The sequence below is a fragment of the Phyllostomus hastatus genome, unplaced genomic scaffold (genome assembly GCF_019186645.2).
Source record: "Phyllostomus hastatus isolate PE091 unplaced genomic scaffold, TTU_PhHast_1.1 phas_contig_86, whole genome shotgun sequence".
Taxonomy (NCBI): domain Eukaryota; kingdom Metazoa; phylum Chordata; class Mammalia; order Chiroptera; family Phyllostomidae; genus Phyllostomus; species Phyllostomus hastatus.
Genome location: NW_025333977.1, coordinates 22542249 through 22554596, shown reverse-complemented (window position 1 = coordinate 22554596; position 12348 = coordinate 22542249). Strand labels below are relative to the sequence as shown.

General features: G+C 40.6%; 1 protein-coding gene across 4 annotated transcripts in view; it reads left to right on the top strand.

The window, feature by feature from the left end:
- PLD1 (phospholipase D1) overlaps nt 1-12348 on the top strand; it is a 180076-nt gene that overhangs the window by 137973 nt on the left and 29755 nt on the right. For all 4 annotated transcript variants that reach the window (XM_045850837.1, XM_045850833.1, XM_045850835.1 and 1 more), the window contains 2 exons: nt 5824-5937; nt 8339-8388. In XM_045850837.1, coding sequence (XP_045706793.1) covers nt 5824-5937; nt 8339-8388 — 164 coding nt within the window. The remainder of the gene's footprint in view (nt 1-5823; nt 5938-8338; nt 8389-12348) is intronic.

The window sequence follows — 12348 nt, the reverse complement described above, 5'->3', positions numbered from 1 at the left end:
GTTTCTTGCTATTTCTGGTCTGTAATCAGTCAGCCAGGCTGCTACACACCTTCGTCCTTGGTGTAGCTGCTGAGGGGACCTGGTCTTGGGGAAGGGGTTTCCAGCTCTCGGCATTGGCCTGTCTCGGGCCTGTTCTGGCATTGGCTTCCCGTAACTTGGGGGCCTCAGCCTTCTCCTGTCACCCTGCCTTTCCGCCACTTCTCCTCTATTGCTGTCACACCACATGGACTGGTGGACGTTCCTCTGGGTTCCTCGGCTCCTGAGGGGCCCCATACCCTCTTGTGGGAAAGATGATGGGGTGTTTCCTATTGTCCCTGGAACTCTGCTCAAAGGCAAAAGACAGAGTCCCTGCACTGAGTCTCTCTTTTTTTCTTTATGCTCCTGACTCAACTCAAAGCATCTCTATCTAGTTCCCCAATCAAAGAAGCTGACATCTTTGTGCCCTGGTTCCTTTTTTGAGAGTGCCACTCTACGACCCACGCCTGCTTCAGATCTTCAGTCACAGAGTGGGGGGAAGTGAGCACATTTAAGGGGAAAATGAGGTAATATTTCATAGTATCAGCCTGCCACATCTATAATTGTCTCGTAATCGTAACTGTGCATTGGGGCCACTGTAACGCAGTAAAAGAAGTATTCTGCTAGGAGGTCATTGTAATGGTGACTTTAAGTGGTGCAAAAAGCTATATCCATTGAGCAGCTACAGCCTAATTTTGTCAACCATCCCTCTATTATTGGACATTTATCTCCAATTTTTAGCTATTATACATAGCACTGCTGTAAGAGTGAGTGAGTTTTAAAAGTCAAAGTTATTTTTACCAAAAGCCTGAGGATGCAATTTTATAAAAATGTTCTGAACTAAAATAGGCTGTGTGATTGCTTGCATGATGGCTTGCCCACTAGCTCTTCTCTGGCTTTTAAATCGTTAATAATTCTGCAGCTTAGGAGCTCCCGTTCTTGCCCTCTGCTGATTGCTGTCATTTGCACCCGCCTGAAGTTCTGAGGGGGCAGGGTTTCAGAAGAAATGAGAAGCCTCAGCAGGTGGGAGTTGTTGTTTTCTGTTGATGGGATCAAGGAAGAAGATTGGATAGACTCTCGAATAGAATTTTCTCTTCATTGGCTTAAACTTAACCACAACATTATGGTTTGAAATTCCAGAACCCTTTCCTTCTATAGTAGTGAAAACCTGTGACATTTCTGCTAATGTGCTGAACAGCGTTCAGGAAATTCAAGAACTACTGCATTATAAAACCAGAAAAGGCTTTGATATGTAGCTAATAGGGTCCCAAGAACAAGAAAATGTGAATATTCTGGTTCTCAGAATATCCATTTGCAAAAATTTCTAATCTAAAGTTCTGAAATTTTTATAGGCTACTTCTCAACATCCTACATAGGAGGTCTCTGTTTTGCTGTCATCTTTGCTTTTATAAAACACAGGGATAAACAGGGACTGCCTTTTACAAACAGAATCACAAACACCTGGTGGTCAAGACCAGCAATACCACTTCTAAAATTTTTCTAACAAAATGAAAACAAAACTTTTGTGGGTCAGCACACATAGCAAAGTTGTTATTTTGAAACAGCAAGGAATTAGAAACAATTTAAATGCCCACCAGTAGAGAACTGGTCTAAATAGTATGGTGTGGCTTATGGCGGCATACTACGCCACTGGTGGTGAAAAACAGGCAACTCTCTGGGTACTGAGTTTCCAGGGTACACTGGTAAATGATACAAGTAACATTTAGAAAAGAGTTTACAGTATTCCAACATTTGTGTAGAAGGGAGGAATACATGTGTGTGCTTGTAAATTCATAGAGTATTTCTGAGAAAACACGGAAGGTATAGGACTTGGTCTCAGGAAGGGGGAAAGGGGCCAGGAATAAAGGAATGGAAGAGAATTTGGGGGGGTTACATTTTTAAAGTTAAATTTACTGGGGTGTCACTGGTGCACACTTTATGATACGTCATCTGGATATTGTGTTGTGTGCCCACCACCCAAAGTCAGATTTTCTTCCGTCCCCGTGTATTTGTCCCCTTTTACCTTTTGTGACCTCACCTCTCCCCCTTCCTCTGGTACCCACCACACTCTTGTCTCTGCCTGTGAGTTTTTGTCTGTCTTGATCGTTCATTTGTTGTTTTCAGTGTTGTCTGCCGTATGTGAGTGAGTCAATACAAGTCTTGACTTTTTCTGTCTGACTTACTTCCCTTAACATGATGGTCTCAAGATCCATCCGTGTTGTCACAGATGGCAGTGTTTCATCTTTTCTTGTGACTTGGTAGTACCTCATCTTCTTTATTCAATCACCTGTCAAAGGACACTGTGGTAATTTCCATGTCTTACCAGAAAAGAATTTTTTTTCTGTCACATAATTTACTACTTCTTAAATTTTATACTGTGAGCATATATTATCCACGAGAAAATGTAATTTGGTGGTTCCTCAAAGAGCTAAACATAGACTAACCATAGGACCCAGCAATGCCATTCCTGGATGTAGACGCAAGAGAACTAAAAGCAGGGACTCAGATACTGAATGCTGGTGTTCACAGAGGCCTCATTCCCAACAGCCAGAGGTGGAAACGACCGAAGTGCCCATCACAAATGACTAGATAAACAAAATGTGGTTTATACATACAATGGTTTATTATTCAGCCATGAGAAGAAGGAAATGTTGACATGTGCTATGACATGGATGAGTCTTGAGGACATTATCTTAAGTGAAATAAGTGAGACACAAAAGGACAAATACTGTATGATTCTACTCAGATGAAATATCTAGAATAGTCAAATCCATAGACACAGAAAATAGATTAAAGGTTACCAGGAGTTGCAGAAAAGGGAAACAGTGGCATCATAGCTTAATTATTACAGAGTTTCTGTTTGGGGTCATGAAAAAGTTTTGTAAATAGATATTGTCAATGAACGGTCACTGGTGCCATTTCCACACCAACAAATACCCAATTTGGGATGCGGTGAAGAATGAAATTTTATTCACTGCAAAACAGCCCCACAGTGATATAGCAAGGCTGTGAAAACAGCGTGGCTGTGAGACCTCCCTGGGCCAGGCCCTTCTCTGGCTAGACAACTCTGTTTTGCTCCTTGCAGGCCTGCTTTGAGCTCTGCTGATTGGCCCTGCTGTGCATTAGTTTGCCCCATTTTGTGCCGATCTGCTCTGGTCTGCGCTGGTCAGCTTCGCTATGCTCTGGCAGGACATCTTCAGTGTTTCAGCTCAGTCGGGGAAATGCAAAGGGAAAGTGGGTCAGAGACAGAGGGGAGCTGGCTTATGTACATAGAAGTCCCTGCCCCTGTTCCCTGATTGGCCTGTCCTCATGCAAATGAAGACTCCAAATCCTTACAACCTGATCTGTCCTGATTGGTCAGAATACAGCCACTCTGGTTGGTCAGAGCTATGCAGCTCCAATTGGATGAGGAAAGCCTCAGTCCCATTGGTTGAAGTAGGACTCCAGGAAACCCTTTATAAGGTCTGGCTCAGATGGCAGCAGCACTGTACAGGCAGGTAGTTCAGCACAGGTCTCTCCCTGAAGTGCATGAGAGGTCCCTGTGTAGAAACACCTGCTAGGCTCTGTTTTTTTGTTGTTGTATTGCTGGCGGGGGGGGTTGTTTGTTTGTTTGTTTGTTTGAATTTGAGCCCAGCTAGCTACCGGGAGCCCTTCTTAGCAGGTGTCTTCTCTCAGGGTTCACAACATCATGATGGCTGCACAATCTGTAAATGTAATTCATACCCCTGCATTCAGGGGTACACTTAGAAATGGTTAAAATGGCCACAATAAAAAATTCAAATTAAATGTAATTTAATCTAAAGAAAAACGTCCTGTGCAGCTTAACCTTTTCTTCCCAGAAACATTCTTCCAACCTGACCTCATCCTTCCAAAGAAAACCATATCAAGTGCATATTGTATGCTAGTATCCTCTATCAGTCACTTCCCAAAATAGAAAGATATGTGGACATACGTCCTGTATTCCAAAAGAGCTTATCACATAGCCTAGGCAACAGATGTGTATCAGTATTGTGTGAGGCCAGAGGGCGTGAGTGGACGTTCTGGCATTGTGCTGTGGGAACACAGAGGCAGGAGCAAACCAGTTTTGATTGGAAGATCCAGGATGGCTTGACTGAGGACAGAGCCTTTTAGCTGCCCTGGAAGAATTGGGATTCCATGGGGCAGAGAAGGGAATTCCAGACTCAAAAAGAGCTGGTGAGCCAAGCCTCCTTAATAGGGAGGCTCACCCCTGAGCAAAGGAGCAGTGGGTCTGGGCCGCTTGTACTGAAGCTGATTCTGGAAAGGCCGTTGAGGCCTGATGGTGTCAGTTTTTAAGTGTCCAGTTTAATTCGTGTGGACTTGTAAATTCTCGCTGTGAGGAAATAGCTCATGTACTCTTTCTGTTCTTCTTTTCTACTCTCCCGTTTACCATTTAGGGATGTGAGCCTCTTACCCTTATTAGAGAGAGTACTTGAACAGTTTGCATTTTTTTAATGATTTATTTTCCTCCTCAAACTGTGTTTGCCATCTAGTGATTAATCCATGCCATTACAACAGCCTACTTCAAATTCCTGGTTTCTCAGCACCAGTTAAGCTCACTGCCTTCTGACCCCTGTTGACTGTGACTTCTGCCCTGAACTTCACTTTCCATATGTCCTGATGCATTTAGAGGCATCAGTAATGAATCTGACCCCTTGGAGACTGGTAATAACACTCACCTGAAAGAAAAATGTTAATTGCTTAGAAGAAATGCACTTCAGAAACTAAGTATAATGAACAGTATAAGTAGGATCTGATTTGAAAATTATCCAGCAGGAGCACCTTTGCGTGAACTATATAGACCTCTGAGACATGTGGCTGTGATTCCAACCCCAGTGGGTGCCACAGTCATTTCCAGGCTTTCTCTTCTTCCTGTGATTCTTCCCAATGGAGACAAAGACTTGAACAGTGTTGCCTCCAAATAGGCAATACCTGTTTGAACGAAAGTCTCCAAATTTCTGACGTTCTGACTGTGGACCAAAGTAAGAAGCTGCACGTTCTCCTCTTTGTGCCATCACTGAGCATGAGGCTACTCTGCAGCCTTTCTTTCAAAGGCTGTTGTTAGTCCGTTGGGAGAGTGGGCCGAAGACACACCGTGTTACATGTGCAGGGGATTCACAAGTCAGCAGTCACTCAGAATTCTCGAAGGACCCAGGGTAACGTTCTGCCTTTAAACCAGAGCTGTCAGAACCGAATCAGAGTTTCAAAACAATGATGACCTCTGCATTGGAAAACAGTCTAGTAGGTCCAGTATGTCTTTTTGCCTCAGAGATCTAAGCTGTGAGAAATCATTCACTCAACAGCTATTAACTGAATGACCCTAGCTCTGAATGCCAGAGCTAGGGTCTAAGTATGGATATAACTTGTTACACATAAAACCATTATGATTGTATTTTTAAATCATGTTTGTTATGAACCCCTGCCCCCCGCCCCCCCAACACACACACTCACACAGACACACACACACCCCGTCCATGAGATCCAAGCCAGGCTTTCTTACGACGAATTTTGTCCTAGGGAGGATTATGCTACAGAGGGACAGTGAGTGCAATGCCCACTTTACTGCCAGGTTCCCTTATTTTTCAGTTTGTCATGAACTGTTAGCCCGGAAAATAGCTTCCGGCCTCCAGTCCAAGAGCACGCCTGCAGCCCTGGGCTGTGATGGATGTACTGCAGGAAGCCATTAGTTCAGTCTCTAAAACCATGCGAAAAGCTTGGCTGTCATTCGAAACTGTTGCTGTATGTATCATTTTTTTGTTGTTGGATCTCTCTGTGTCTGTTTTTTTGCAGGGAAAGCCAGAGATACCGAGTGTATGTTGTGATACCCCTTCTGCCAGGGTTCGAAGGAGACATTTCAACTGGTGGAGGAAACGCTCTCCAGGCCATAATGCACTTCAACTACAGGTGCCAGGTTTCTCAAGTCCTCTGTTCTCAGCGTCCAGTCACGCCCCTCAGCTGGTGAAGGGAATGGAAACATTTGCCCATGTCTTTTCAGTGGATTGCTGAACAAATTAACACTTTTCTTTATTTTACTTTGAATCTTGGTCTGTTTACTAGCTGGTAAAATTCAAGTAGAGCCTACAGTTAGGCCTAAGACATATGGCAAATATAAAAGGACTAAAATATTGGTCTCTTTTATATTGGTTGCCTAGTATGTATATACACATAATTTTATAATACATATAAAATATGTGACATCGATGTATTATAAATATAAAATAATATATAATACATATCAATAAATATATAATATACAAAATATAAAATAATATATACAAAGAGTTCTTGTCTCCATTTATAATACACATATTTATATATACTAAAGAACTAAAATATTAGTCTCCTTTATATTCACATATTTTGTATGTATATGTATTTATATGTATTATATATACATATACATATAGATCTTTATAAATGGACACAAGGACTTTATATGTGTATGTATAAAATATATATCATATATAAATATTAATTTTTTAACTATTGGTAAGCTACCAGTCATTATTGGTTTTTTATTCCTTGTAGTAAGAAAAGAAAAAATGCTTGAAATGCTATGATTTGTGCATGTTTGTTTATGATTCTTCAGGTAGCAAATCCTTCCACAAGGTTGATAATAATAGTCTCTCCTAGTAAAACAGAGCATGAAGGTTCTTTCCTAGCTCCTGAAATTTTAATTCTTTTTCTCCACCACATCTTAGTTAAAATTATAGGAAAGCAGCAAGTTCTGTCCTTGATATTCTAAAAGGCGGAGTTTCCGTATTCAGAAAGGCACTCGAGGCCTCAGCCTTGGCCAGCGGAGCGTCATGTGGAGGGCGGGCTGAGGGCAGGGGCTGGTGGGCTGGTGCAGAGAGGCAGGCTTAGCTCTGGGTCCCGTGGCTGGGAAGAGAATGGGAGTGAAGAGGCAAGTGGTCGGGCCTGGGCCTGACTCCAGCTCCTGGGACGAGCTCTGTGAGCTGCGGTCCGAAAGAGCCCACTCAGGATCACACTCTGAACAAGGCAAAGCAAGGACCCGCACCTGGGTATTTTCTCTTACTGTCCCTTGTTTTTCAGTCCCCTGCAATTGACCACCGTTATAATCAAACCCTTTCTAGAGGACAGAGGGGACCTCATCCAGAACCCCCAGTGTGTAAAGCAGATAAGGGTTCAGAGCCTTCATCAAATTTGGGGCAAGGGCTTAGATGCCTCCCTGCCGGGGACCCCCTCCCCACGGGGCCCTTGTAAGATCTGAGGGTCTTCTGTGCACACTAGAGTGCCCCATGTGCTGGAATTTTTCTAGTCCTCTTGTTTTATTCAGATTTATCGCACTTGTATCTTCCTTCCAGGGTCTCAAGTAAAACTTTTTTTGTTTCCTCTTGAGTAATTTTGCCTGGCAGCAGTATGAGAGAACTTTGTGCTTTGGTCTATGCCCTTAGATGGAAGACTTGGCCATTTCTGTCATCATCTGATTTACAACATGACAGACGAAGCTTTTCAAGTATTTAAGGCCCTGACAGAATGTTTAATTGGATATTAACCACTCTGTTTGACATTTGAATATTATTTTTGGAATATCGTCAATTGTAATTATTTTTTTTGTGACTCTTTTCTTGGGTTTGAACCAGCTGAATGAAATAACATGCTTGGCTTTTGTTCAGCAACTAAAACTATAACCTTTTTTATGCGAAAACATCTCTATTTGCTGGCATCATCTTTAATAATATCAGCATTTTCCAGGCATAACTGTATTTTCAATTACTTTCATAAAGCAAGCAGATGGAGCATAGAATTTTTTATTTTGTCAGTCTTTATAATTCACAGGCTACTATCAGAGTCTTGAAAAAACAAAATCATTAATAGTTAGTTACTCACAACTATATTTTTCACTTTTAAGGGGTTTGCCGACTTTACAGAGATAGCCCAAGTATAACAGTTTCTTTAATTCCAAAATTACTTTGCTAAGTGTTTGCCCTTTTCACCTCTGAAGGCAAAGTGATTGTGTGATTATTCTTATCTATTTGCGGCATTCTAAATTTATCTTCACTGGCACTGAATTTTCTAAGAAAGAAAGTTCATTCATAATCCATCTTTTAAAAATAACATGTCTTCCTGAAATCCATTTTATAACTTTTCCATCTACCTTGTTCCATCAGTAACATTACAAAAGTGATACTCATTGGGTTTTTTTGTTTTTAAAAAAGTCTATGTAGCATCTTTTCATAAAAGCGCTTGTTCTGTTTTTACTTAGCTTGGGGCTATCTCCCACAAATTGGGATTGGCTCCTTTGAAACCTCCATAATTATTTGTTTTCTTTGCATATCTTCAGAACCATGTGCAGAGGAGAAAATTCCATCCTTGGGCAGTTAAAAGCAGAGCGTAAGTAACTGCCTATCTTTTCCTCCATGCTTGCTTTGGTGGTGTATCAATAATCATGAATATCTTCGCAGTGTAATTATAGAACTCTATTTCCGTAAGGTATCCTATGAAATACTTAACAGAGGTAAATTTATTCTCATTAAATTGTCCAAACAAATGTTCAAATGAAGACAACGTGACTTGAGATGCCTAGGTAATAAAAATGAGAGTATCTTATAATGTATTCTGTGACTTATTTTTATTTATTTATGGTCATTGTTTTGATGATGAATGGGATTTGTAAGGCACTTCACACGACCTTCTGTAAACCTTCTCCTGTGACCCTGTGCCATAGTCGTAGGTAGTGAGCAGGACAGCTGTTCTCCCTGCATTAGGGATGCAGACACAAATGTTAACAAGGTTAACAGGTGTTTGTGTGGCCTCCTGTAAGTGTAGGTATTCCAGGGTCTGAATTTTTTAGGGTGTTATACTGAAGGTACATAAGAAAAGAACACATTAATACCTTTCAGTTTCATAATCCTTCATATAGTCAAAGGCACTTTCTTAAATAACTTCTCTCTTTTTTTTAATCCTTGCCTGAAGACATGTTTATTGGTTTTAGAGGGGGAGGGAGAGAGAAAAAGAGAAAGAGAAGCATCACTGTGAGAGAGAAACAGCTATCAGTTGCCTCCCATATGTGCCCTGATTGGGGGCCCACCCACAACCTAGATATGTGCCCTGTCCAGAGTTCGAACCCACAACCTTTTGGTGAATAGGACGATGCTCCAAGCAACTGAGCCACCCAGCCAGGGTTCTCATGTAGCTTCTTAAATGATCCTTACACATAGTTCTTGACTACCATAGATTATAACTGCAGGTCTACTTGCCTATATCTCTGTGAACTGACTCTTAATTTCAGCACATAGTAGAGGCTTAATGGTGTTCTGTACCCTATGCAACAGGTCTGCAAGTTTCCATAAAAAATAAGCTGGAGTCAGAACCCAAGTTGTCTTACCTTCAGTTCATATTTGGTCTAGATTGTGAAAAGTTGAAGGGCCACATTAAAAAGACTAGATTTTATCCAGAAGGAGATCCAATGAGGTTGATGGAAGCCTCTGATTCCTGGAATGGTCGCACCAAAGTGATGTTGATATGAAGAGTCACTTACTGTAGGTAAGCCAAGTAGAAAGAGACATGCTGCCGATGAGAGGTAATGGCACACTGGCAATGGAAAGAAAGGATACGTATAAGACTGGAGGAGGACTCGAGTAGGGGCACGGGCGCAGAAGAGTAAGGGAAGCAGATAATCCGAAGAGTTTCAGTCCGACTGGCAGGGAGAATGGAGCTGCCAATGGGGGGCCTGGAGAAGTGAGGAGGAGCCATCACAATGACATGATGCCATGGGGTGTGGCCTTCAGATATGCTAGTCACCTCAATTTTTTGAGGATTTAATGCACTGGATAATGTATCAGAATATGGGGGGAAAATATTAGTCCTTCCATGTATGTATATTTTTCACTTAAAGAATTAGGACATTGCCCTGACTGGGTGGCTCAGTTGATTGGAGCATTGTCCTGTACACCAAAACATTGCAGGTACAATCGCTGGTCAGGGCATGTATGAGAGGCAACTGATTAATGTTTCTTTCTCTCTCCCTCCCTCCCTCCATCTAAAAATCAATAAACAAATCCTTGGGTGAGAATTAAAAAATTTTTTAAAAAAATAATTAGAATATTACTAGGAATGGCATAGTTAGGATTTCCAAATATTCACTCCTACATAAAAGCAACTAAAACACAAAAAATATAAAAATTACCTTTTTCGAACTCTGGAAATCTACCAAAGGCATGTGACACTCGGAGGAGTGTTTATTGAAGAAAGATATCAGCATCTTGGTAAAAACAGCAAGCTTTGGGGCATTTTAATTTGTCATATGCCCATTCCCATCTCCTCCGTTCTGCAGTAGCCATGAAAACCAGCTCATCACTCTGAAAACCAGCAGCCTAGTAGCCACTGGAAAGAGCCTAATGGGCTTGAAGATCCTAAATGCTGATCTGATAATTGGGGTAGTTCTGATAATTGTCATAATTTGACCTGACAGTGTGAGTCTTTGAAACAACTAGTTTAACTAAGTTCTTCCTTCAAAGAACTAAAAGAAATGATATGTAAAGAACTAAAGGAAGTATAAAAACAATGTATCCTCAAGTACAGAATATATAAACATAGGATTTTTTAATTAAAAAGTTTCTATAAAAGTTCCTTTCTTATAATAGAGGAATGACAGACATACGCATTTGGGAGTTGAAAAGTATAATGACTGAAATGAATGCACATTGGAGGGGCTCAGTAGCAGACTGGAGCAGGCAGAAGAGTCAGCGACTTGCAGACAGGTCCATTGAGGGTGTCTGGTCTCAGGAACAGAAAGGAAAGATAAGGAGAAAAGCGCGCAGGGCCTCGGAGTCCTGGACACCATCATCAGGCACACCGACACACATGTAATGGGAGTCCCGGAAAGACAGGAAAGAGAAAAGTGCATATAGAATATTTAAGGAAATAATGACTGAAAACTTCCCAAATTTGATGAAAACATGAATCTACACGTCCAAGAAGCTCAACCAAATCTAAGCAAGATGAACCTAAAGAGAGCCACGCCAAAACACATTACAATCAAAATAGTGAAAGACAAAAACAAGAGGAATCTTGAAGCAGCAAAGGACAAACAAATAATAAGGAAGATTAACAGCCAGTTTCTCATCAGAAACCATTCTGTCATTTGTTTCTTTGATAATGTCCTTGGGGACAAATGAAAGCCTTTATGTTTGATGAAATTTTTATGTGTGTGTTTATGGTGTACAATCCAAGAAACCATTGCTTAATCCATTATGAGAGAAAATGTTTGCAAATCATAAATCTGATAAGGAATTGGTATCCTGAATATACAAAGAACACTTACAAGTCAACAATAAAAAGCCCAGTTTTTAAAATGGGGTAAGGATCTAAGTAGACATTTCCCCCAAAGAAGATATATAAATGCTCAATAAACACATGAAAAGATGCTCAACATCATTAGTGTTTAGGGAAATTCCAGTAAAAACTGCAAGCTAGTACTTCATACCCACCATGATGGATATAATTTAAAAAATAAAAAAAGGGATTGACAAGGACATGTTGATACTGGAACCCTTATGCAATACTGTTGGGAATTCAAAATGGTGTAGCTCTTTGAAAAGCAATTGGATAATGCCTCCAAAGTTAAACAGAAAGTTATAATATAACTCAGCAGTTCTGCTGCATAATACCTACCTATGAGAGTGCAAAACGTGTGTCCACACAAAAACTTGTACATGAATGTTTAGAGCAGCATTATTTATAGTAGCCAAAATGTGGAGACAACCCAAATGTTCATTAGTTGGTGAATGTAGAACCATAGTGTGTTTATCCTTACAGTGGAATATTATTTAGTTAATAAAGGGAATGTATTGATACATGCCACAACATGGATGAACCTTGAAAATATTATGCTAAGTGAAAAGAAACCAGATGCAAAAGGCCACATATTGTATAATTGCACTCTTTATGAAGCATTTCAACAGGCAAGTCCATGGACACAGGGAAGCAGAGTCATCCTTGCCGGCATCCAGAGAGAGGGCGGGACAGAGAGTAACCCCTGATACATATGGTGTTTCTCTGGCGGCTAATAAAAATGTCTTAAAATTAGACAGTGGTGATAATTGTACAGCATGTCAATATACTTTAAAAAACAGTGATTTGTACGTTATAAAGGAGTAAATTTTAGGGCATGTGGGTTTTTAAATGATTTGGAAGCTTTCAAATAATGCATTAAACTTATGTGTATAATACTGATGTATGCATATTGGGTGCTGAAGAATTTTTCACTATTGGTTGCTCAGTCTAAAACAACTTTAGAAAAAACAGTAATATTAATTTTAATGACACAAATAAAAAACTTTGGAAACAACT